Raw genomic sequence first — 25,839 nt, 5'->3', positions numbered from 1 at the left:
AGGCGGCCTAGCCGCCATCAAGGTTTCATTACAAAGGAAGCCTCCATTGTGGAGGATGGAGGTAAGGTAAATTTCTGAATTTGGGTCTCAGATTCACCAAAATTCTGTTCAGCAAGGTTCCCGCCCCTGTACACCACTTCGACAAAATCTACACAGCCGGGATCACTGCTACTCAGGCACACCAGAGTTCTACTACATCGAGCTCGTACTCACAGGCCGGTCTGAATCTTCGCTAATCTGAGAGAGTCGACTCATGAGTGAGTTTGTCGATCTATGGTCGAATAAAACACGAATATTCAAGAAAGATGACCCTAGATTATCAAATTGAATAATAAATACTTGCAGTAATAAAATACCGGTGATTTAGGGTCTGTTTGGCAACAAAGGACCTCTTTGCCTTGTGAAATGCTTCTTATGGCGTTAACAACTGGATGTCAGGTCAAGCGAGAAGCCTGCAAATGCGACACAAACGTGATCGCACCTGATACGCCATGACAATGACAATAACGAAAAGTAGTGCTATAGCTGAAGAAGCTAAGTGCATCAAGACTAGTATAGCATCGTACACTGCTTTAATTTAATCCGAACATGGCGAGATTGGCTAAATAATTTTATACAAATGGATGTTTTTTCCAAATTGAGTAGGAAAACGTATAGGCTGCCTAAGGCAAGATACGTTTCACGAGGGGAAACCATTGGGCAGAAGTCTTCCCGTGCTAGCATTCGCTCAAAAAACTGGTTCGTCAGCGCGACAAGATTGACTCGCCTGTAGCAGAATCATTTGAGTCTGGGCCGCCTCCATGGAGGCCATTTACCATGCGGCGTCCCGATGCGCCTGTGAGGTAGGGATGCCCTCGGGTTGAGGAGAAACGCCCCTTTCCAAGCGTTGAGGTGACACAATGGCCGAGCACCCATCGGTGAGCGCGCCCGTTTTTAATTTAAAGGTAGGTGCCCAGCGGCAGCTATAGTCGGTCTCCCATAGCCCGCGGCGGATGCTCTACAATAAGTTCCTCTGTCGTTGGACAAGGGGCGCCTGACAGACCACGCCTGGAAATCTCTGGAGGGCCCGCTTTGCCCCTTTCGAGATGCGAACCATCACAAGTAGCCAAGCACATGGCGGGGAGGCATCTGTACCAATTGGAAAAACGCCGGTGGGTTTCCAACCAAATGCCTCCCCCACATACGAGCCGAATGCTCTAGCAATTCACTACCGCTGCGGTTGTTTAATGCTGCCTGCGACATCATTCTTTTTCCTCGTAATCGGCAAGAACTCTTGTTACAGTGTTCGAACAGAACAAACATTCGGGAACTTCGAATAGTCAATTCTCGAATGAAGTACGAATAAACCGCAACGACTCTCCAGTTCGTGCTGAAGTTCGTATACTCGCGAACCGGTATTTTTCAAGCATAAGCATGCATGAGCAAGATTACGCATGCCTACGATGTTGTATGCGCGCCTTTACGGTATTTGGCATCGAGACCTCCAATGTACAAAATGCTGCGACTACCACCTTTTCTCGCTGCAGAACGCCACCGCCGTCAAGGCCATGGACGAGGTGTCCAAGACGTCGCTACAAGTGGTCGCGGGCGAAGGCTTCAACATCTCGCGCGTCGACTACGCGGGTCCGACGCCAGCGCTGGACGAGGAGGACTCGTTCCTGAAGAACCTGTTAATAGCCTTGAGGCACCATCACACAGTGATGGCCGCCAACCCGCCCACACTCCTCGAGCTGAGACTGTCGGATTATGAGTTCTCAAGCAGCTTGACGTACGTGCGGGAAAAGAAGGCGATCCTTGTGCCGACCCTATACCAGGTCTGCACCATGCTCACTATCAGTGGATTTAAAGTAATACTAAAGAAAAGGTGGCAGTTTCGCCCGAGGGACGAAGCATTGACAGCGATTTCAAGGCTTAGGGTAGCGCTTCGGCTTTTTCCTTTGGAGCCCCAACTCCGAGATTCAGTCACGGGTATGTTTGCTCTGGAGCCCAGCAATTAACATTTTCTTACAGCACACATCTTTTATTTAACAAAAAGGCGATAAGGCAGAGCGAACGTGGCTTTGGAATGTGATGATGAATATCCCGAATTAGGTGCGATTGTCAAGATTTTTAAAAGGTGGGTGTGCATAAAAGTATGACTGCGTCCAGATTTGCTACTTAGACAACTGCCCCCAAGGCACTAATATAGAGTTAATAAATTTTTGTTAATTAGCCTTCTGAAGCTTATGGTATTAACAGTAGAGTATGTCCGCCCCTCCAAGAAAGTCGTCTGAAAAAACGCCACGTTCGCTACGCTCATTACCTTTTTATATAAAATTTGTATGTTCCAAATAAATACACCCTGTAGAGTACAACCCGATGCCCGGTTAAGATTATATCGTCCCTCTTCGTGCCCTTTTTAATTGAATATGATTCTTCGTACTATTATGCTTTCATCTTAACAAGTAATGTTACTTTTCAACGGAACTTGCTCTACAGCCGTCCTGAAAGTTTATTTGTGGTTATAACTTGGAGTAATCCACCTATTTCTCGGACAGTCCCTCTGACTTGGAAGGACAACAGAGACTCCTCCCATTATCCATTTCGTGGCCAATCACTCGTAGTGGGCTTGAAGCACTCGTTGGGTGTGCAACAAAATGTGTTTAAACTGTGCGCGGGTGCTACCTATTGGTGTGACACGCTGGCACGCAACTTCTGCTGAGCAGAGGAAACAACGCCCTGGCAGCTGCAAAATGTCTCTTGAGCGCGAGAAATTTCAAAACGTCTCCTATGCTTCCTGCTGAGGCAAGCGTCGCGGCCTTCCTGCCAAATACCCACCAAGGTTAATGCTGATGACTATCCTGTGCAAAATCCGTCAATAAAGAAAGAAAAAAATACAGGAAAGCGTCCGTGGCCTAATGGTTGGACTGTCGGGCTTGTGTGCTAGAGCTACTTCACTCGAATGTGGTCGTCGGACGATTGTGTTCATCTTTGTTTTGCTTATTTAAATATACATATGCTTATATATACCGGTAACATCACGCCGACGCTGAAAAATCGCCTGGAGTGTCCGTGTAATTGCTACGGCAGCCAGACGTTTTTATTTAAGAAGTGCGGGTTTTAATGCACTGAAATGGCTCGGTTGGTCACGTGGGACAACATAGAGGATAGATCTCTTGGTTAATTTTGTCCACTTTTTTTTTTCTTTAGCTGGGCCCAGTGCACGACACAACAAATTTTTGCATGCTTGCGTCATCGGAATGCGGCCACCGCCGTCTGTATTCAGACCCGTGACATTGTGTTCGACAGTCACACAGACTCTCAGGTCGCCCAGGCCGCTCACGTTTACGCTAAGGACCCTTTATCACAGTGGTTGTAGTATATGGAAGGTCTTTAATTTATGCCTCCGCCCATCCGTCAAAATGCAGCTCGTCTGCGGTTACCGGAATACCGGACACGCTCGGCGCCGGGACAGAACGTCCTCATCGCACACTGCTTGGATAGCTCTCGCGGGTGATCGACGGCCAGGCGGCAAGCGGAGAGGCTTCGTGCGCTGGCTCCGAGACAGCCGGAAGTAGATAACAAGACGTCACGTCATTACGTAGAGCCAGTGAAGGCGGAGCTGAGCTCTGATCACTCGGCGTACGAGTTGAGGAGAAAAAGCATGGCTATATAGGAAGGAGGGTAACTTGAAATCGTCCGTAGCTTCCTTAAAACATCAGACGTTTCACTTATATTGTGACGCTAATGTTTTACTGTAGCTGTGCCCTACGCGCCTACAAAAGTTGTCCAGATCGTTTCAGGGGCACTTTAAAAATTGTGCCATTCAACTCTCGGTGTGGCAGACATTTACTGGCGTTAACGCATTGACCACGCAAACATTAACGTACATGAGTGCACGCACGCACACACACACGTCCTTCGCCCAATTTATTATTAGCGAAAATATGATAAATACAGGTAATTACAAATATACGCACTGTTCGATGTACCTTTAACTATGTATCTACATATTCCCCGCACTGGTTAGAAAATAAGTCCCATCGCAGCAGCACATTCCAGACGCCGCTGTCGTCAGTCAGCGACGCACGGAGCCTTCCCCAGCGCTCATTGTCATGGAAGTCTTCACGTCCCTTTTGCCAACTCGGAACACCACCACTTCACACTTGTCAAAGCAAGATACCATTCCCCCTACGTGGGCTGCAGCTTCCTGTGGATTTAGATGTGCGTTTTTCTCTTGCTCCCTACAAAACGAATCACACATCATTGCTTGTACGCCGCGAACGTGTGAAGCACAACCGCCATCGACAACAACTGACAGCAGGGCCGTGCCGCGGAGCTAGCGGCAGATAAGGCCGGACCGGTCCAAGAAAAGTCCACCGCTGGTAATGCGTACGCTGACTTCGCATTTACAGCCGTAATTTGGATAACGAGGAAATAGGGGCAAATACTTTGATTCGCCCTCGTAAGTGTACATACGCGACTGATTTTTAGAAACCCCCCGTTTTGTTTACGCACTCTTTAACGTCCTTACCGCTTTTCTTGCATGTCTCGCGAAACTCTACGTGCAGAACAACCCGTACGTTTACCTGTTCCGTGTGCCGGACTTCTTCAACTACGGCACGCTGGCGGCGCTTCTCGCAAGAGAACTGGTCACGGGGGCCGTCGGCTCGCTCCAGAATGACTGGAACGACGAGACGCGGGCCCAGCACGCTCAGGTCCTTCGCTGCCTGGCGGAGCGGCGCAAAAGTTTGGGCTTTGGTGGACTGAGCCCTGATGGCGGCGAGAGGAAGGAGGAGCTGGTTCTGACTCTCACAATAAGCGTCCGGATCGCCTACTACGCTCTCATGAAGAGCTTCCGCATCCAGGTGCGAACGCTATGCATGCATGAATGAACGAATCCTAAGGCATACCTGTAATGTAGCCACGTGGTCAAACACATCGAACGACCATCGGTCTCGGAAGCGCTCTAGATAACGAATCTCCACGGGGGATCCGCGGCTACGACGTTACGAAGCTGAGTTCTAGGTCGCGGGTTCGAGGCCTGCATGAGGCGGCCGCATTCCGATGGGGCCGAAATGCAAGGATGCTCGTGCGCCATCCCTTGGGTGCACGTTCAATGACCCCGGGGAGCCACAATGAATCCAGAAGCCCTCGACTTCCGCGTCGCTCATATCTCACTGAGCACTTTCAGCACGTTAACCCCCCACAAAATAGTAATAACATAGTTAAACTGATCGCCCGCGAGACGCATCAGTGGGATAGAATACTGGGCCAGTACATTGTTTTCACGTTTCTTGCTGCAAGTTTACTCATATGATGCTTTAATTTTTTTTGTTAGAAAAAGATTTGACACAGAAGGAGGTCCCAAAGTAAGAAACCGTTGGCTCTCCCGTAATCGAGAGTGTATGTAAGCATGAAATGGCAACCAGCAAAGCAGATTATTTGGATATGATACTAGCCACAATCTTATAATGGGCGTAGTGCATGTTCGCAACGGTACGAACGTCGCACGACAGGCAGCGAAAGCCGCCAGGAAGACAGAGCGCACTGCTTAGCGAGAAGAATGAATTGAATTCTGGGGTTTTACGTTCGAAAACGACGATTTTGTTATGAGGCGCGCCGTAGTGGGTTACTCAGGATTTTTTTACCACCAGGGTATCTTTAACGTGCCCCCGAATGCACGGAACACCGGAGTTTTTGAATTTCCCCCTCCATCGAAATGCGGTCACCACGGCCGGAACTTGATCCCGCGGCCTCGGCGTTTAGAAGCACCTGAAGGAGACGCTACGCGGAGTGGCGCCATCTCTCGAGGTGACGGAAAACCGGCGCCGCCGAGCTCGCGGGCCGCTGGCGTTCAGAGCTCAGTGCCAAAAGATGACAAGGAAATGTATACTGCCCTGTATCTGCCTTTTGAACATCGCCTATTGGAAATGACAAATAAAACTTCAGCGTACTAGAAGTTTCAGCTTGAGTGATATTGTGAACAAAGATTAGGAAGAACTCAGATGCAATATTTTTTTGTAATTTGTTTGGGCAGTAACTAGCGTATATAATGCGGTCTGCGTAAACGGTTTAGGGCCAGAGGTCGCATTTTCTTATGTTTTGACTGGTTGCCCGAGTGATCTCGTTTTGTTCTCGCGACTTGCCCCGATAACAGCTCTGGCTTTTGGTTCAAGGTTACTTGAAGGTTGCCGACAACAGGAGCTAAAAGTATTTTATGCTTAAAACTGTCTTGGGGACCTTCCTGGTAAAGAATATTGTGTAAAATATAACACGATTGAGATTAAAAATTAGATTTAAAATAGGAGAAATGTACAAATCAACATATTATAAGTAATTGAACAGATGAGGTAGTTCAACATTGCACAGGAATGAGCAAGAAAGATATCGGCTGTGGATTAGTAGGCGTGTGAGTACAATCAACTTTAATTAATAACATAAAAATTACACAAATGCACGAGTAGATAAAAACACAGCAACTAATTTTATACGATGACTATTCATGAACAGTAATTTGATAATAATAGTGAAACAGAGCTACACATTATGTGATGTAAGTTGTCAGCAAGAACTTTTTTTAAAGCCGTCTGAAACCACATTGTGACCGGGATGATCTAATGTTCGATCACAGAGAATTGCAAAGGGAAATGGCTCAAAATAGTGCTGTCATTCTACCATAATTTGGGTTTACTTTCGCTAGTAAAATGTTATGTTATGAAAACCGCATGGTATTCGTTCGGGTACGTATTTCATTGCGAATGTCGCTGTAGCGTAGATTGGGGCGAGGCAAAAACGAGCAGTACCGACGTTCGCTGGAAGCACTTGTTTATTACCAATACCGGTGTATTTAGACTTAGTAGGTTAATTCAAGTTTAATAGCGCAAAAGCGACTAAGGCCATGCTGCGCCAGTCACAGGACAGTACAAGATCCAATGTTAAGGCAGCAATAGCTGCGTTACCTTAAAGTCGATGTAAATATCCAGTTTCTTCTCAAAACTCGTACAAGTTAGTGAATGGCACTAGCGGCTCATCGTCCAATATTAAGGCAGGGTGTAAAGGTATATGCAAGTGATACAAATTGTTAAAATGTTTAGGCCCCTGTGTTTCAGTTTGTGGATATGACATAATAATGTGGTTTATTGTAAGCGATTCATGACATTTCACACCAGTTGGTGGGTTTTCTTTTCGGAATAGAAAATTGTGTGCTAGATGCATGTGTCCAATTCGAAGTCGACATAACATCACCTCATAGAACCGTTCTTGGTGACTGCATGATTTCCACTCGCCAAGCAGGGGTTTAGTCATATGTAACTTGTTATTTATGCACGAGTTCCATTCTTGTTGCCATTTTGATGTTAGGGCCTTATGAATCACTCGGATACTATCTTTGTATGGAAGTGTTACGTGAGTTGTGCTTTTGCGCGCTGCCATGGATGCGCTTCTATCTGCTGCTTCATTTCCTGGTATCCCAACATAGCTTGGGACCCAGCAGAATCGCATGGTTCCTCCGTATTTCTCATTCAAAAAGAACATATTTAAGATATCGCCAAGTAGGGGTTCAGACGCGGAGCTTAAGTTTATAGCTGTCAGGGCAAATAATGACTTGGTGTAAACAATAGCACTATTTTGCTTGTCGGTAGTAATTATCTTAACTGCCATCCATATTGCATAAGCTTGGGCGGTAAAGACTGAAGAAAAGTTATTTATCCGAATGCTATTTTTCCAATTTTTCGTTATGATCCCGACACCTACGTATTTTTGTGTGTTAGAGCCGTCAGTGTAAAATTCCGTGGTCTATATTTTTCTTGAATAGCTCGGAACTCTTTATCATGTGTTCTTGTGGAATGTCTTTATTCTTTAGATGTGTTAGTGTTCAGTCACATAGCTGTGTAAGATTGCACCACGGGGGAATCTTGGTGGCCTTTCAGCAACCTGCAGGACTTCATGAGGAACATCATACGTCTGACAGTGTTCCTCGTGCCGTAAGATAAGTGGCCGAATCATGCTGGGTTTATTTGTGTAGTGTAACCGTGATTTGCACTGTGTTACCATGTTGTAGCATATACGTTGTGGTGATGACCGAATTTTCAGTACATAGGAAAGTGTAAGTAGGGCTCCGCGGTGCTGTAAGGAAGGCTCATTGCAGTCAGCGTATAAACTTCGGACAGGCGGTGTTCTATAGGCACCGCTCGCCAGTCGTAGGCCGAGATTATGAACTGACTCAAGATTCCTAGCGATTCAAGTTTAGCATGTTGAATGATCTGGTTAATGGTGTCGAAGGCTTTAGTTGCATCACTGGAAACAGCTCCTGCCCATAGCTTCATTACCAGTGAAATGTTTTATACAATCAGTAAATTTTATGAGTGCTAATTCTGTTAGCGTGAAGACCAAATTCCTTATGTGTCAAAAGGTAAAATTTTGTTGTGTAGATTATTAGGCGATTACCGATTGGCTTCTCGATTACTCTAATAAAAAAATGACGCAGTATCGCCCGAAAGGAGAAGCATCGATTGCGATAGCAGATTAGTAGGCAGCTATACAAAGTGAAGATATTAGTTTTATCTTCTGTATAACCTTGGAAACATTCGCTTGCGAATTGAATTAGCAGCATGGTGCCAGCGTGCACAAGTAAACATAAACACATCGCACTTGAGCGCGGACACGCTGTCCAAATGCTGGTGGGAGCAAGCGCGGCAGCAGCAGCGAGCGAAATGACCTTGGGGTGGTCTATCACTCCAACGCAACAGCGGCGAGAACGTAGCGCGCACAGAGGTATGAGCCGTCTACAGATCGCTTTCGAGATGCGCGGCCGTGCAAAGTGTACCCAGTTGTTGGTGGAGTCAAAGCAGCCCCCGTCCCTCCCACGCTGCCTCTACGCTTTCCTCCATATATGGTGCGCGATATTGAGCCGCGATCATCAGTTCCCCTTCCGCCCGGTCGCTGAATGTGCACTTGCTGCCGGAGCACAACGCCGACCCCCCCTCCCTCTCTGCCAACCCCCCACGGCCTTTCGCGCGACGAAAGACGGAGCCTTTGCTCTCCGCTTTTTTACCTCTTTCATCCTTGTCGCGCCTCAGAATGAGCCGCGATCGTCAACTTACCTCCCGTGCTTCACTCGCACACGCAGGGCACCGCGCGCGGCGACGCTGTTATCGCCCTTGGACTTTATACGGCCCACCACGGCGACGCCGACGGCAAGAATGCGGCTGGAGTGCCTAATTGCTATCACAATAAAATGGGAGTATGGTTACCTGGTGATAAAATGACACTAGGACATGTTCTCTTGTTTAAATACGGGCGTGCTTGTTTTTTAAATGTAACGATTCCTTTCGGTCAGTTCTATTGCTTTGGTATGAGGAGCACCGTTGGCGACCGGCTGACTCTAGTGCCCAGCATTTAAGAGACAGACAGAGAGCGGTTTGGGTCAGAGCGCAAACGGGTATAGATGATATTCTAATAGACATCAAGAGAAAAAAATGGCGTTCGGCAGGTCATGTAATGCGCAGATTAGATAACCGTTGGACAATTAGGGTGACAGAATGGATACCAAGAGAAGGGAAACGCAGTAGAGGACGGCAGAAAACTAGGTGGTGCGACGAAATTAGGAAATTCGCTGCTGCTAGTTGGAATCGGTTGGCGCAGGGCAGGGGTAATTGGAGATGCTGATGCTGATGATGATGCTGATGATGACTCTAGTGATAACGTGCAGGTAGGGCACCGCTCGGATTACTGAAGCTGTGCGACAAGAACAAACATTGGAATAGAACCGTTTCAATATTCAGGGCTTCAAGCTATGAGATCGTTCATGAGGACGTGGTATATCTGCCAGGATGTCAGATCTTTACCTTTGCTTTACAGGAATAATAGTTTTCTACAATATTACTAGAGGGAGCTTCTGCGCTGGTGTCTACGGACCGAGTTGCAAGCATGGCAGTTCAGCCACCATGGGAATGATCGTTAGTGCATGGATCTGTCTACAGTTCGTTCTTCTTGCTTGTAACGGCGTTGGAAAAAATCATCCCCGACAAAATATTGTTTTATAAGTGCAACAAATTAATTCGAAACGATTATCCATGTGCGCAGAGTGCTGTTGGCTCCTGTTTTAGAGTGAGATAGAATGGCTTCGAAATTTAGGCCACTAAAGGAACATAAAGCAAACTAAACAAAGCTACAAGAACGTCTGAAGCCACACGCACGAAGACCAGGCAAATAAATGTTCTAAGCATTATTCACTCGATAGCTGAAGAATCGCAGCGTTAGAGTTCTCTATAGTAATTTCAGCAGGAAACCCTTGAATTTGGGGGCTGTACGTGCCAAAACGACGATTTCGTTATGCGGCACGCCGTAGCGAGGGACTCCGTATTAATTTTGACCACCACCGAAGGATCTTTAACGTGCCCCTAATGAGCTGGACACGGGCGCTTTGCCATTTCGCACCCATCGAAATGCGGCCTCGAGGTCGCGGGATTTGGTTCCGTGACATTGTCCTTAGCAGCTGTTATGATTGGGGGTTCAATCCCATCGCTCGTGATCCGTTGTCAAGATTAGAGTCGGGCATGAATTAGAAGGTAGCTGGCCCATGACGTTGTCCAACTTATCCACGCTGAGGACGTTGATGAAGGGAAGGACTGCTTCTCATCGAGAACGAGGAATATGGGTTTATTTACAGTATTTATATCAGTCTAACATGACTGCTTGAGAGAGAGTGTCCTGAGCAGCCGCACAACAACGGTTTATAAACACTCGGTCCTCCCCCGATACCCAGGTGACTGAAACGGCCGTCCAAGCACCGTAGGCGAGTTGACCAGGCACCGTAGGGGAGACAACCCGGCACCGTAGGGGCATTTATTCCCCGAGCTGCAGTGCGCCTGCCGGCTGCCCATTGTCTGGCGTCTTGGTCGGCACGTGGGAAGGGGTCTCAGTAGACGTTCCCGCGGGCTCAGTAACAATAGTTGGTCCGCCGAGCCCGTTTAGTCACAATGGCGACTTCGTCAAACTCGGCTCCAGCGACGGAAAGTGGAGGACGCACGTATTGTCGTTCACACACAGTAGACTTTTAGTCACGCCGTGGCTAGAAGTTTGCGGCGACGCTCCAGGAAAGTTGCCGCCACTGTCGCAACTGGCCGGCAAAACTTGCACTGCAGCTGGCCGTTCTTAATACAGCACAGCACCATAGCGGCTAAGGCACCACGGCGGGTCGTCAGGAAAGCCGATCAGTTGAGTTACAATGCGACAAACGAACAGATCGGCCAGTTTCCTTGGTCGCAACTGCTATTCTCCTTAAAAAATGAATCGGAAGGGCATCCATTCTTTAGAGATTTCGGCGACTGTCACACAAAACCTGATGCACCTCCTCACTCGGTAGATTGAACAGTCAGCAGCAGAGACCGAGTAAAGTGCGCGATGTTGGTCGTTACACGTTCACTTATGCGGCCTGCGAACTACGTGTTCTCGATGCTTCGTCTGACGCGGACGGACGGCCATATGGGGAGTCGAACACTGGTCAGGCTGGCGCCGGCGGCGCCTCACCGAGACATGAGCTGAGGCGGGCCGACCTGGTGATGCCATGTGCTGAGGCGGGACGCAAATCAGCGCGCAAAGACATTGTCGAAGTTGCCGGAAACAGCGCTGAAGCGTCCATCCCTCTTCAGTTCTCTAGCCCGTCTGCTTGCACCGGTCGCGTTGCCACCTACGGCAGTGCGACGGGTGCAAGTGAAGAAAGTGCGCTTCTCGGTGGCGAGCTTTTCTCTTCTTATTTCACTTCTGAGTGATCCTGACAGCGACTTCAATGCTATTGCCAATCCGTCGGTTTGTTCGCGGGTAATTGTTGATACTTTTTACAACAATTCTTTATATTTTGTATTTCTTGTTTATACTTTATATAATGATTATAATGAAAGCCGGAACATATCCTGTCTCCAATATCCTGTGACCAATGTTTGCGTCGAAGGGATGCTGCATTGAAGAGCAACACGTACCCAGTGGCCCAAGTTGACGTCAATGTACACTGAAGGGCACCACTTACATGCTCAATGCACACGAAGTTGGTCTTATGGTTTGTTTTGAAGCAGTTCCCCGAGCACAGCAGCCCGGTGGCCTACACATTTTACCATGCACTACCTAGTGACCCAAGTTGGCGGGTACCAGGTTAGAAGCGGACATATAGAAATAGATACACATATGCATAGTTATCGCTAGGCAACCCTTTGACTTAGGTTACAATGCGGCAAACGAGCATATCTTGGTTGTAACTGCTATTCGCTGGTACTATATGCCTGTTGTAATATGCCGCTATAAAGGCATACCAAAAACTATTTCTAATAGCATTAAAATAAGGAACTTGAATCGACCTGGATTCTGTCTGCTCCGTACGTTCCTTGAACCGATTTTGTTTTCCCTATTCATGATGTCATAGTGGCGAATAGCGAGGGTAATATATTTAGCGACGGTGGCAATTGCCTGGCCACGCAAGTGGCAAAGTCGCATGGTAAGCGTTAGAGCCCAGTAACATTGTAGGACCACCCTGGCCTCGAGTGTTCTTTCACTTTCATCTTCGCGTGTGGGTTCTCGCAGGCTGGAACGGGCAAGATGTTCAACGAGTACTGGCCCGCGGCGGAGCAAGTGTTCTTCGCTCGCTACTGCTTGCTCTGGTGCAGCGCCTCGGAGGTCGCGAACCCGCTCACGCCGCGCGAGAAGTGCATGCTGCCGCTGTACAACATGGAGGAGTTCGTCGACCACTACGGCTGCAAGGATCGCGCCAACTTCACCACGGCGCCCTTCTGCAAAGTGTAGCGTGACGCCTCCGTGCCGCACTAGACGCCTCTGCACATTAGTGCGATACACGACGCTATACACTATCGCTGCATCACTCCACGCCAGACTACGTATAGTACCACTGCATTGTATGCACTTGCCGGTCTAGCTCTTTTGGTCCGGCTGGCCTATTTCGCATCACATTCGATAACACCAAGCACATCGTTTCACACCTCACGGCAACTGCAGTACGGAGAACTATCTTTCATCGTGTGACACGCGCCGACCAGATGAGGTCGATATTTTTCTTCTGTTTCGTTAGACGTCTCGGCCGGCTATTATTTGCTGTTGCCATACAGCTGGTACGAATTAGTCTCATTGACGCTTCAGTGCGCGGATCTTTTTGCCAGAACATATTTCTGGCTTACGTGATTTTTGCAATGGTACGGTGCCCGACAGCGTGTTCATAAATCGACGCATGTTTGATGTTAAATGACCACACCTATTAGGAAATGAAACCATTTACGTTTACGCGTGTGACGTCGCTCTTGGTTGACTGACCCGAACTCAACTAATCCAGTGAGCTTGAAGCACATTGGCCCAGTTTCCTGTTTGCTTCTACTTACTTGGTGACATGTGTCTTGAACTTTGTCAGGACGAGCGTTTGCAGATGTGTTCGCCTTTAGACGATAGTGCCGTCAATACAGAGCTTCCTGTCTTCAGAAATCTTCTGCCCACCGCATTATATTTAGAGCCAGCGAATTTCAGCACGATGCCATGTACACAGATAGCTTGTTAACTACCAGCAGGTCTTCACTTAGTCAGCGGTACAGCAGCTGAGTAGAATGAAGGCTACTCAAAGGGATGACCTGCCGGTGCAGCAATTTAACCAATGTGATTGAATAGCCGGAAATTGAGAGGTTCAGCCGCAGGCTTTCGTTTAGTTACGTTACGGAGTGAGGTTTTCTGCTGTCTCGTTGCTTGCTTCGCAGTTTCAGCTTAAACGCAAACTACACACGCGCGTATAGTGAAAGGCAAGGTACGGGTGTGGCTTTTTGTAGTATTGCTTGATTGTGCTCGCTTTTTTTTCGCTTACTCTCCTTTTTCTTTTCGAGTGTTTCTTTATCATTATTTCTTTTTTTTTCTTGAAACGGTGGTGGTTGACAGCGAAAATGTTCCACTTCATTGACTTACGAATAACTTCATTGCTCTTGGCATGTGTGGAAGTTGTAATCTTTGCGCTGTTCTTATAAATAGTTGCGGTTATTATTTGACCGGTATGTTCTATTTACGGCAATGAATTGGAAACGCTCCGTGTAGTCCATAGTAAATGACTGTTGTTCTTTTTTCTGCTGCCGTCTCGGTAGGTACGTGCATTAGGTCCCTTTAGGGTTGAATACGCGATAATGACGATGAAAACGAACATGACGGTTGCTATCGCAGGAATCGCTTCGTTTCTCAGTTCAGTCCAGTTGCTAGATGCAACAAGTGATGCGCAGTTATTGTCAAGCCTAGTCAATCCATTTCGCGTTTGACAAGATGTGCACCAGGATCAAGAATTTTGAAATGCTCCCAGTGGCAAGACTGGTAGAGCCCGCATCAAAAGGGTCGGGTTCAATGAAAATCTGGATTGCAGACCGTTTGTTTGCATGCGGCCAGTAAAAAGGTTCACATTTTTGTTGGTCGCATACGGTAGCACAGGTAAAATGTCTGAGACCCAGGCTACGTGCAAAAGTTCAGAAACGTTTGGCACTTTGTAAGATTATTCGCCTCGCCCACATAAAATGGCGAATGGCCACGGAGGTCGGCAGAATGAGAAACAGGGTTCAGTTTATTTTCTGGCCCATTGTATATAAAGGGCGTTCAACAGACGCCATAATATGCGTTATGACTCCACATTAATATATATATATATATATATAAAGGAGAAGAAAGGGGGTTAACCGAGGGGCCCGATTTTTATTAGTCATATCATGAGAAGCCAACAAACACTGACACCAAGGACAACATAGAACAACTTGCCGCAGGTGGGAACCGAAGCCACAACCTTCGCATTTGTTTTTTCATCCACTTTAATTTCCATTAACTTATCGTTTCTTCATTCCATTTATTAAGCACAAGTAATTTCCCCTATGTTGTCCTTAGTGTCAGTGTTTGTTGGCTTCTCATGGTCTGTATATATATATATATATATATATATATATATATATATATATATATATATATATATATATATATATATATATATATATATAGTCTGATAATCCCCCGACGATACTCACTGCCGAATGCCACGTCTTATCGAAATTATTGTGCGCATGATTGATGTGGTTTATCCAGAAAAATGCGACGCGTGGCGTGTTCTACCGATTCTTCGGTCTTTATCTCCACTATGATGGCGAATATTTTATCGCGTTTGCAACCGCATACTCATGTTTGATTTTGCACACTTGACGATGTGACATGAATTTGAAAACCACTCGAAAAATATTCGTGTTTGTGAATACTGACTATTCTGACCTCATGGAATAAGACAATGTTTGACTAGTTAAAATTTCGAATTATTGCACACCTATTTGCATGTGGTTTTACACGCCGCACAGACTCCAAGAGAGGTGGTGTCTGTGCATGTGTTTCGGAGGTTAAGAGAAGGCAGCACTGCAGCAGAAGTCGATGACGTTATGTGTATTGCAAAGAAAAATGTGCTCTCGAGAATATGACGGTGTCTGCGTTGAGGACGGCTACTGTCGCACTAATCAAGTGGAGCGTCCGGGGAATGTAAATATTGTAAATTTTGTAAATATATTGACAATATATTGTCAATATTGACAACAATATTGACATTTGCAAAGGTAGTACCCGGCATGTCCACCAATTTGTTACGTTGCAGAAGTCACATATAAAGATATATTTACAATATCTACAAGAGAGACACCGATGCACAAGCAAGATGGCTGTCGAGACAGATTCCATATCTACACGTCAAATCTTCCTATGACTGATGCAAGTGGCGCTAGTCAGAAGACGATCCCGGGCCCCCGGTTGGGTACGTGCCTGCGCTATATGTGACAAAGTGCACGCGCAAGTCGTCTCGCACAGCCCGTTGACACGACAAGAACATACGCGCTATGGTGGCGTATCGGTTGGAGCATCGGGCTGCTGCGTTTGGAGGAGGAGTGAAACTTTATTGCAAATGTCCGGCGATTTGGGCGGGGTGGGGCCATAAGCACCCCAGCCTAGGTGACGGCCTCGAGTCCTTGGACTCGGGCGGCTTCCTCGGCGTGCCGGACGGCCCACAGTTGATCGGCGAGGTCGTGGCTAAGCAGGGCCGCCTCCCAATGCGCCCCTCGGTTCGAGACTGCCATTTCTATCCCGTTAGCCGGGGACTCCTGCTGCTGGCTACCGGTACATGCCCACAGTATGTGCTGCAGCGTCGCTCTGGCTCCGCACGCTTTACAGTCGTCGGACGGATAAATGTCGGGGCAGCAGAGGTGAAGGATCGCCGGGTTAGGATATGTGTGTGTCTGCAATTGCCTCCACGCAACCGCCTGTTTCTTGTTTAGTTTGGCGTGCGGTGGTGGGTATTTACATCTGTTCAATCTGTAGTGTTGCGTGATGTCTCTGAAAGTGGTCATGCGATCCCCCCACGTCCACTCCCGCATCCCTCTCGTGGTGGGCGAGACGTCGGGAATGCCGGCGGGCGCCGCGGCTCGGCATGTAAGTCCTCGAGCCGAGGCGTAGGCCGTCTCGTTTCCCGGGAGCGGAGGGTCCGTGTGGGCGGGGGTCCATACGAGGAAACGGTCGTTTTTGCGGCAAATATTGCCCTGTTGAATTTGGAGAATGCGGGCCGCCTCCCGGGAGATCCGGCCGCTAGCGTAGTTGCGTATCGCTGCCTGCGAGTCGCTTATTATCACCTCGGCATCCGTGGTGGCTACCGCGAGGGCTATCGCTGCTTCCTCGGCCGCCTCCGTCTCTCCCGTGCGTATCGTCGCGCTCGCGACGCAAGTTCCGCTGTGGTCCGTGATTGCGACGGCAAAACCACGTTGCCGCTCGTAACGGGCCGCATCTACGTAGACAGTTTCTTTGTTGCTGCCGTATTTCTTTTGCAAATCTCGCGCGCGCCTGTTGCGCCGGCCAACGTGATGCGTCGGGTGCATGTTCTTGGGCAACGGCGAAACGGCGATGCGCTCGCGAATCGGTTTGGGTATCGCAACCTTCTCGCCCTGCTCTGTGTGGTAGCTGATGCCCAGCGTCTCGAGGATGTGTCGTCCGGTTCTGCTTTTTGACAAACGCTCGTACTGCGCGACGTTGTGCGCTTCTATTATCTTGTCTAGGGTATTGTGTAAACCCAGTTCGAGAAATTTATCCGTGCTGGTATTGATCGGCAATCCTATGGCCCGCATGTTCACAAAATTAAGGTACTGGGCTTGCACCTGTCGGCCAACGGCCACAACGGCGAAACCGTACGCAGACTAGAGCGTGCGGTCAATGAAACGATCCGGTTACTGAAACGTATCACGAAGAGACATAGTGGAAAAAAAGAAAGCAATACGACCCGCCTGGTACAGGCGTTCGTAACCAGTCACATAAAGTACGTCGCCTCCTACCTCAAGTGGCAGGTGGCCGAACGAACTAAACTAGACCGCCTCATCCGCAAGGCGTACAAACGTGCTGCGTTTGGAATAAAACGCTCAATCCCACCGGGCAATAAAACCCATCAATGAACTAAAGGTAGCGCCATCTCCTCTCTGCTCCTCTTGCGCCGGCGTTCGCTCTCTCTTCTGTCGACCGTGGTTCCCTCACGGCGGTGCTGAACTAGCACACATTCTCCGAAAACTCTCGCCGCGCGTCTCCCTTCAACGCTACTGAGCGACAAGAACGCAAAGCGTGAAGCTTGTTGAGTTCTCGGTGCTGACGCCCGTTATTGCCAATGGGTCGCAAGCCCCAAGGGTAGCGTTGGCCTGGCGGCCTGGGGCACTGGAAGCATCCGAAGGTCCCGGCAAAGCAAGAGAAGACTGGTAACAGAACAACTTGTTTATTCTAACATAGCAAAAGAGCGGCCGGTCAGGTCGACCGAAGTGGAGAGACGGGAGAGCACGTAACTCAACAGTACAAATCGGAGCCTCTCTCCTGGCGTCCGGGGGCAGCTGCTCTTATACTCTCGGCGTCGCGGTCCAAAAGGGAAGGTCACGGGAAGAGCCCACGCGACGGCGGAGCATGAGCCCACGACGGCGCGCACGGTCGAGCCGAGAGACATGGTGAGCCGAGTGTAGTGACGCATCGCCAACCCGCCCACACGACGGCGCGCACGGTCGAGCCGAGAGACCTCCTGGCTCCTCATTTGGGGAACTCCGCTCCCCGGCTGCCGCGCTTTGACAAGCGAGGGCACACACACACGCACACACGAAGACACGTGGCACTGAAACACGCCTGGACACGCTTGGCGGGGAGGCGTTGCGGCGGCGTCGAACGGGCCGAAATGTCCGCCGCTTTGAACGAAGCCCCGGCGTCCGTTGCATCCGCGCCGGCATTACCGCGCGTTGTAGGCGAAACGTAACAGACCGCCCCGCCGGGGGAAGGAGATCCCGATGGTCAGGGGACTGCATCCGCTGTCCGGAGGGATGTCGCTCGATGATGCTCATAACCGAAGTCGGGCGTCCTTTGGCGTTTCTTGAGCGCAGCGCACAGAGAAGGCCTCGTTCTCACGTTCAGGTGCACACAGGACACTGCAAAGTGACTTCGGGAGAGTTGACATTTTTGTTCTCGTTTCCGGCAAGCGTTAGAACTACGCCGAAAGTCAACCGCTCAGTCAGCAAGCACGGCACAACCCTCACTAAGCCCTGCCAGGCTCTTTCCCCTTTTATACTGCTGCCTAGTTCCTTACAGTAGTTTAGCAGCACTCAGAACGCGTCCACAAATCGGAAAATTGCACTAGAAAGCACATCATCACTTTGAAACACTACACAAAAGCAATAAGTTAAAAAAAATCCTGCCTCAGGAAGAAAAACATCAGTAACAAGCAATTTTGAGGCTGATTCCCACGTTAGGGGCTTCGACTTAAGCCATCGGCGTTACCGTTGAGACTCCCCTTTTTGTAACGCACCTCAAGGGAATATTGTTGCAAAGCGAGGCTCCAGCGCAGGAGGCGGCCATTTTTGGGAGAGATGGTCTGCAGCCATTGGAGAGGGCAGTGATCCGTCTCAATGATAAACCTCGAGCCAGCTAGGTAACATGACAATTTCTGAACGGCCCACACGATACACGCACACTCTTTCTCGGTGGCGCTATACGCCTGCTCACGACTCGTCAGCTTACGACTAGCATACAGGACGGGGTGTTCTACTTCTCCATTTTCCCGTTGGCACAGTACAACGCCCATGCCTCGCTCACTAGCATCACACTGAACAACGAACCCTTTTGTGTAGTCGGGCGATCGTAGCACAGGCTGGCTTGTTAGGGCGCTCTTTAGGGCGCTAAAAGCTCTTTCCTGTTCGTCACTGAGCCTAGTCCCGGAAGCTCGACCGGAAGCTCTTCGGGCACGTTTACCATCATGCACACCACTGCTTCCCGTTGCTTATAGGGTTTGAGCAGATTACAGTGGTAAACTTGCTGTGCTTTCCGCTTTCCTGGCAGACTCACCACGTAGTTAACGTCCGACAGTTTTTGAACAATCCGTGCTGGGCCCTCCCACTGCACGTCGAGTTTGTTCTTTAGCGATGTGCGCAATATCATGACCTCATCGCCCACCTCAAAACGACGGGCCCTGGCTGTCCGATCATAATAAACCTTGGCCCTCTGCTGGCCCAGTTGAAAAACACAACAGGAAATTTTCACAGTCTGTCGTATTTTGGGACGTTGTTTCTGTAGTTCTGTTGCCTGTAGTTCTGTTGCCTGTAGTTCTGTTGCTTGTAGTTCTGTTGCCTGTAGTTCTGTTGCCTGTAGTTCTGTTGTCTGTAGTGTGACGTCCTGTAGTAGAAAGTTCTGTAGTTCCTGATCAATATTTAATTAAAAATTGGCAGAGACCTCCTTAAGGCTATGCAAATTTGTTAGTACAAAAAAGAAAAATATAAAAGTAAAAAAAAAATTTTTTTCACAAAAACCGTCCGCGCCTAGGATTCGAACTTGCGACCTCACGATTCCGAGCCCGACATCTTACCACTGCACCACCCCTGCCATGCCTTACGAGTGTACATTTCGGCCATGTCAATAGTACGACGTGCTGATGCGCTGATGTTTACATTTGCATTTTAAGAGCCAAGATCAGCTATCACTCCACCGCGTCAAGTGACGCATCTCTAGAAGAGCAACAGTGTTCGTACCATCGACAGGTACATCATGGAGTGCTAGAACATCGATTTTGATGTACAATATTCATAATAAATAAGAAATTCAGAAATAGACAACGTTGACTGTTAGCGTTATTACTGCTAGTTTCGACAGTTGTCTCTCGTTCTTTACACTTTTGAGCACGCATATAATTCGTGTGTTCAATGCAAAATAGCTACATAAACATTCGTGGATGAGAGTTCTTTCTGACAGCATACTGGCTTCTCACGGCCGCACTGTACCAGATTAATGAGATCCGAGCGAGACAGCTTTTCACGCAAATTTGTGAAACAACCCAAATCTTCTTTTCCGCTTCGCATAAGCTTGTGAAATATTCCTGGGAAATTAACTAATGTGTCAGTGTAACAGCACATGTAAGTCCACAGGCCTGTGTGCCACATCTTACCAAAAAAAAAAAGACGGATACGCAGCCATTCCCGTAGATGGTATGATTTTGATCAGCGGCCGATTTTGAGGAGGCCGGTAGGGCGTGCTGGTGCCGCGTCGTCACGGCACAATTATAACTATTCGCCACGTCGACTTTAATACCGGTGTCGGTGCCATCAGCATTGCCGGCTTCAGAGAAGCGTGATTGAATACCGCGCAAGAGAAAAGTACAGTGTACACCACCGATGCAAAACTGACATACAATTTTAAAGGGCCGCGACGGAAAGCGCTTCTGTTCCGACATCGGAACTCTTGGCCGTCGCGAACGAATGTTTCTGTTGCGACATCAGAATTGGTGTCGTAACGTTGGAGTCGCTGTCAGGATATAAAGCTGTTCCGACTACAGAACTCTTGCTGTCGCGACAGAACGTTTCTGTTGCGACTTCATAACCATTGGCCTTCGCGACAGAATGCTTCTGTTGCGACATCAAAATTTCTGTCGCAACGTCAGAAATGTCTCTCAATTAAGAAATGTCAAGAACTTCTGTCGTACAACAGAATTTCTGTAGTTGCGACAGGAATTCCTCTTGTCGTTTGCAACTGGGCACTACAGAAGCTTGTCGCATCGCACAATTTCAGTGCACTTCTGTTGTCATCATTGCGTACATGTTGCGACGATAGGTTTCTGTTGTGGAAGAGTTCTCTGTAGTACAACAGAAGTTTGTCCATTACTTCAGGAACACTTCTGTTATGACAACTGGGGGCTGTTGCAATGATAGGTTTCTGTCGTACAACAACGTTTTTCTGTAGTACAACAGAAGTTGGTCGCATTACTTCAGGAACACTTCTGTTGTGACAATTCGGGGCCTGTTGCCACAATAGGTTTCTGTAGTATTTCAACAGCTCTCTCTAGCACTACAGAAGTTTTTCGGGTTACTTCAGGAACACTTCTGTTGGGACAACAGGGTGCCTGTAGTGATGACAAATTTTTCTGTAGTACTACAAAAATCTGTTGTAGAGCTTCAGCTTTCTGTTGTAACAACATACATACGACAGAGTCTACTTCTGTAGTCACAACAAGAAATGTCTGTTGTACACCAGAAAAGTCTGTCGCTCCATCAGGAATCTGTAGTTACTACAGAAAAATCCTGTTGTACAACAGAAATTTCTGTAGTACTGAACACAACCTCTGTTGTCATTTTCAACTGGGGGGCCTCTGCCATTGCTTCACCTGACAACTCCTGTGCCCTTCTTAAGCGTTCGAGGAGCTTAAGCACGTACTCTACCACGACTGGGTCGTCGCCCCTGCCTTCCCATGATTCTCGAAGCATGCGAAGCGGAGATCGCAGCGAGCGACCGTACACCAGCTCAGCTGGCGAAAACCCCGTAGCCGCATGCGGCGCGGTTCTTAATGCAAACATCACTCCAGGCAGACACAGCTCCCAGTCAGTTTGATGTTCAAAACACAATGCTCTCAACACGCGCTTCATGACGGAGTGGAGCTTCTCAACGGAATTCGACTGGGGGTGGTGCACTGAGCTGTGTAATAGCCTTACCCCGCACCTTTCGAGAAAGGCTGTCGTCAAAGCGCTAGTAAACACTGTGCCCTGATCTGACTGGATTTCTGCAGGAAAACCAACTCGCGCAAATATGGACAGTAGTGCATTGACTATCTCAACTGAGCTGAGTTCTTTAAGCGGCACTGCTTCAGGGAACTTTGTCGCTGGGCAGATCACAGTCAAAATGTGTCGGTACCCCGTGGCTGTTACCGGGAGAGGTCCCACTGTATCAATAACGAGCCGTCTAAAAGGCTCCGTAATGATAGGTACCAACTTCAACGGCGCCCTCGATTTGTCCCCTGGCTTGCCCACCCGCTGACAGGTGTCGCATGTCTTCACAAAGTGGTCTGCGTCCCGAAAACACCCTGGCCAATAGTACTCTTGCAAGAGACGGTCCTTAGTTTTCTTAACTCCTAGGTGTCCGGACCACGAACCCCCATGCGACAAGCGCAACAGATCCTGACGATAGCATTGAGGCACGATCAGCTGATCGAACTCCACTCCCCTGCGGTCTAGATACTTCCGGTACAGGACCCCACCTCTTTCCACAAAGCGAGCATTTTTCTTGGCGATACCTTCCTTGATAATGCAGCGTATGTTTTCTAGGCTGCCATCCTTCTTTTGCTCGGCTATCAAAGCCGACCGGCTGACTTTTAGCAACCTGTTAAGTCCGTCTGACGTAGGCGCGATGAGCAAATCTGGAGACAGCTCTTCTAACTTTCCCGTGTCGGGAATTTCCTCTCCAGTATCTGGTGCCTTTAACGCTACAGGCTCAATTTTTTCCCGTTCGGGCGTGCTCTGAATACCAGCTTGCTGCGCCTCTGACCCTTTCTCATCATTCAACAACGTCGGCCCCGCAGCTACCGCCTTTGCAGCGAGCTCCCGAACCTTCGATCTGGTTAAGGCCTGAACGCTAGCCTCACCAAACAAAAGCCCCTTCTCGCGCAGGAGGTGATCGGACCTGTTCGAAAATAGGTACGGGTACTGGGGGGGCAGCATAGATGACACTGCGGCCTCCGTCTCAAGTGCTCCGAAAGGTCCTTCAATAAGCACTTTTGCTACCGGCAGACACACGCTATGAGCTTCCACTGCTTGCTTGATCCATGCGCACTCGCCCGTGAACATATCGGGTTCTACGTAAGAGGGGTGAACTACATCCATTGTAGCTGCGGAATCGCGAAGCACTCGGCACTCTTTCCCGTTCACGAGGAGGTCTCGCATGTAAGGCTCGAGAAGCTTCATGTTCTCGTCAGTGCTGCATATAGACAAAAACACGACTTTTGTTTTTGTTTCTGGACACTGCGCCGAAAAGTGACCCGGCTTCTGGCACGTATAACAAACGCGCGCTTGCCTCGTCTCGAACCGCTTTCTGCGTTCGGCTTCGGTTGCCGCCGTCTCCGTACGTTCGGTCGGACTGCTTTCACTCGCATCCGAACTACGTGTGTCCCCCTTTGCTCTCATGGGCGTGAACTTTGGCCTCTCAAACTTGGAGCCAAATTCACCCTTTTGACCGTCCTTAGCTCCACGAGCCCGACGCGTCACAAACTCCTCGGCTAACTCAGCGGCTCTAGCCACCGTACTAACGTCTGGCCTATCCAAGACCCAGTACCGCACGTTCTCAGGTAACCGACTATAAAACTGTTCTAGCCCGAAACACTGCAGAACTTTCTCGTGGTCACCAAACGCTTTCTCTTCTTTGAGCCACTCCTGCATGTTTGACATAAGCCTGTACGCAAACTCTGTATATGACTCACTTTTGCCTTTCTCATTTTCCCGAAACTTCCGACGGAACGCCTCCGCTGACAGCCGGTACTTTTTTAGCAGACTCGATTTCACTTTGTCGAAATCCTCTGCCTCCTCTCTCTCCAAGCGAGCGACTACGTCGGCCGCCTCGCCGGGTAGCAAAGTGAGCAAGCGCTGTGGCCACGTTTCCCGAGAGATCCCCTGCTTCTCGCACGTTCGCTCAAAGTTAACCAGGAACAAACCAATGTCCTCTCCAAGCTTAAACGGCCGCATCAGGTCAGTCATTTTGAACAATACTCGTTCTCCTGCACCGTGTGCCTGACTTCCATTACGAGCGCGTTCCATCTCTAACTCGAGACGCTTCATTTCCAAAGCGTGTTGACGGTCGCGCTCTCTTTCTTTCTCTTGTTGCTCTCGTTCTATCTGTTCTTTTCGTTCACGCTCCTGTCTTTTTGCCGTCTCCCTCTCCTCAATGGTCTCAAGGCATTCCGACAGCTCGTCATCCTCAGCTTCTAACTCAAGAATAGCCCTTAGCAGTTCTGGTTTTCTGAGTTTGTCTGAGACATCCAGACCCAACTCTCTTGCAAGCTCCAGCAATTTCGGTTTGCGCAACGACTTCAAATCCATGGCTGCTCTGAATGCTGCTTTCTCTACTGTCCACTATTGTCTTGCCGCAAACTAACCCGGCAGCAACGACAACCACAATTACCAGCTCTGTTTCTAACACTAACAAAAGCCTGGCAAAACTCAGAAGAAGAAAGTCCCGCACTCACCAAACCTCGCAGCCAAGACTTCAGCGCAGTCGTTCCGCTGCAGGCAACCAGTCATCACACAGGGCTCGTTGCACTGCTCCCGGATGGTCGTTGTGCTGCTCAGCATACAGTCAACCGCATCTCTTCGCTGCTGGCCTCCGTTGTCGCGATCTCACCGCTGGCAATCAGTTGTTGGGTTCTCGGTGCTGACGCCCGTTATTGCCAATGGGTCGCAAGCCCCAAGGGTAGCGTTGGCCTGGCGGCCTGGGGCACTGGAAGCATCCGAAGGTCCCGGCAAAGCAAGAGAAGACTGGTAACAGAACAACTTGTTTATTCTAACATAGCAAAAGAGCGGCCGGTCAGGTCGACCGAAGTGGAGAGACGGGAGAGCACGTAACTCAACAGTACAAATCGGAGCCTCTCTCCTGGCGTCCGGGGGCAGCTGCTCTTATACTCTCGGCGTCGCGGTCCAAAAGGGAAGGTCACGGGAAGAGCCCACGCGACGGCGGAGCATGAGCCCACGACGGCGCGCACGGTCGAGCCGAGAGACATGGTGAGCCGAGTGTAGTGACGCATCGCCAACCCGCCCACACGACGGCGCGCACGGTCGAGCCGAGAGACCTCCTGGCTCCTCATTTGGGGAACTCCGCTCCCCGGCTGCCGCGCTTTGACAAGCGAGGGCACACACACACACACGCACACACGAAGACACGTGGCACTGAAACACGCCTGGACACGCTTGGCGGGGAGGCGTTGCGGCGGCGTCGAACGGGCCAAAATGTCCGCCGCTTTGAACGAAGCCCCGGCGTCCGTTGCATCCGCGCCGGCATTACCGCGCGTTGTAGGCGAAACGTAACAAGCTATATCAGCGTTCGGTACTCTTTCGTCGGCATCGCAGATGGCTTTCAAGGTACGGTCCGCGCGGCGGTGCCGCCGCCCGAGTACGTTTGGTCGCGATTCATAACGGTTCGAAGCGGATGGATAAGGCCCCAGAGAGCGATAACGGCTTATAATGATCGGGACGTCATCAGCGCATGTGTTTGCCTACGTACCGTCACCGCTTCGTAACGTGCGGCGATGCACTCAAAAGGTGCTGTTCGCATACATTCAGGCCAAACAAAGACAACGCCATGAAATGCATGATTGAGTCGGCAAAAAGCAAGTGCGTTTGAAGATGACCTGATTAAAATCGGGCACGAAAGTTGCAAATAAACGCAGCGCGAACATACGGCACTTAGGAGATCGAAAAACTAACGAAGCCGCATACAAGGTAGCATATGAGATTAGTGAGAAGCGAAGAATCACCTCACAGAGCCCGGACCATTGCGTTGGGTTGA

The 25,839-nt window shown here is 49.2% G+C and overlaps 1 protein-coding gene across 1 annotated transcript in view; it reads left to right on the top strand.

The window, feature by feature from the left end:
• Window positions 1-14,520, top strand: part of LOC126534772 (uncharacterized) — an 83,262-nt gene extending 68,742 nt beyond the window's left edge. Inside the window, exons 10-12 of the mRNA XM_055072977.2 lie at window positions 1,527-1,814; window positions 4,551-4,847; window positions 12,556-14,520. Coding sequence (XP_054928952.1) covers window positions 1,527-1,814; window positions 4,551-4,847; window positions 12,556-12,774 — 804 coding nt within the window. The 3' untranslated portion in view covers window positions 12,775-14,520. The remainder of the gene's footprint in view (window positions 1-1,526; window positions 1,815-4,550; window positions 4,848-12,555) is intronic.
• The last annotated feature ends 11,319 nt before the right edge of the window (window positions 14,521-25,839 follow it).

Source organism: Dermacentor andersoni, chromosome 7, assembly GCF_023375885.2.
Source record: "Dermacentor andersoni chromosome 7, qqDerAnde1_hic_scaffold, whole genome shotgun sequence".
In the NCBI taxonomy this organism is placed as follows: domain Eukaryota; kingdom Metazoa; phylum Arthropoda; class Arachnida; order Ixodida; family Ixodidae; genus Dermacentor; species Dermacentor andersoni.
The sequence above is the reverse complement of the archived record's forward strand: the minus strand, read 5'-3'. Positions and strand labels throughout refer to the sequence as shown.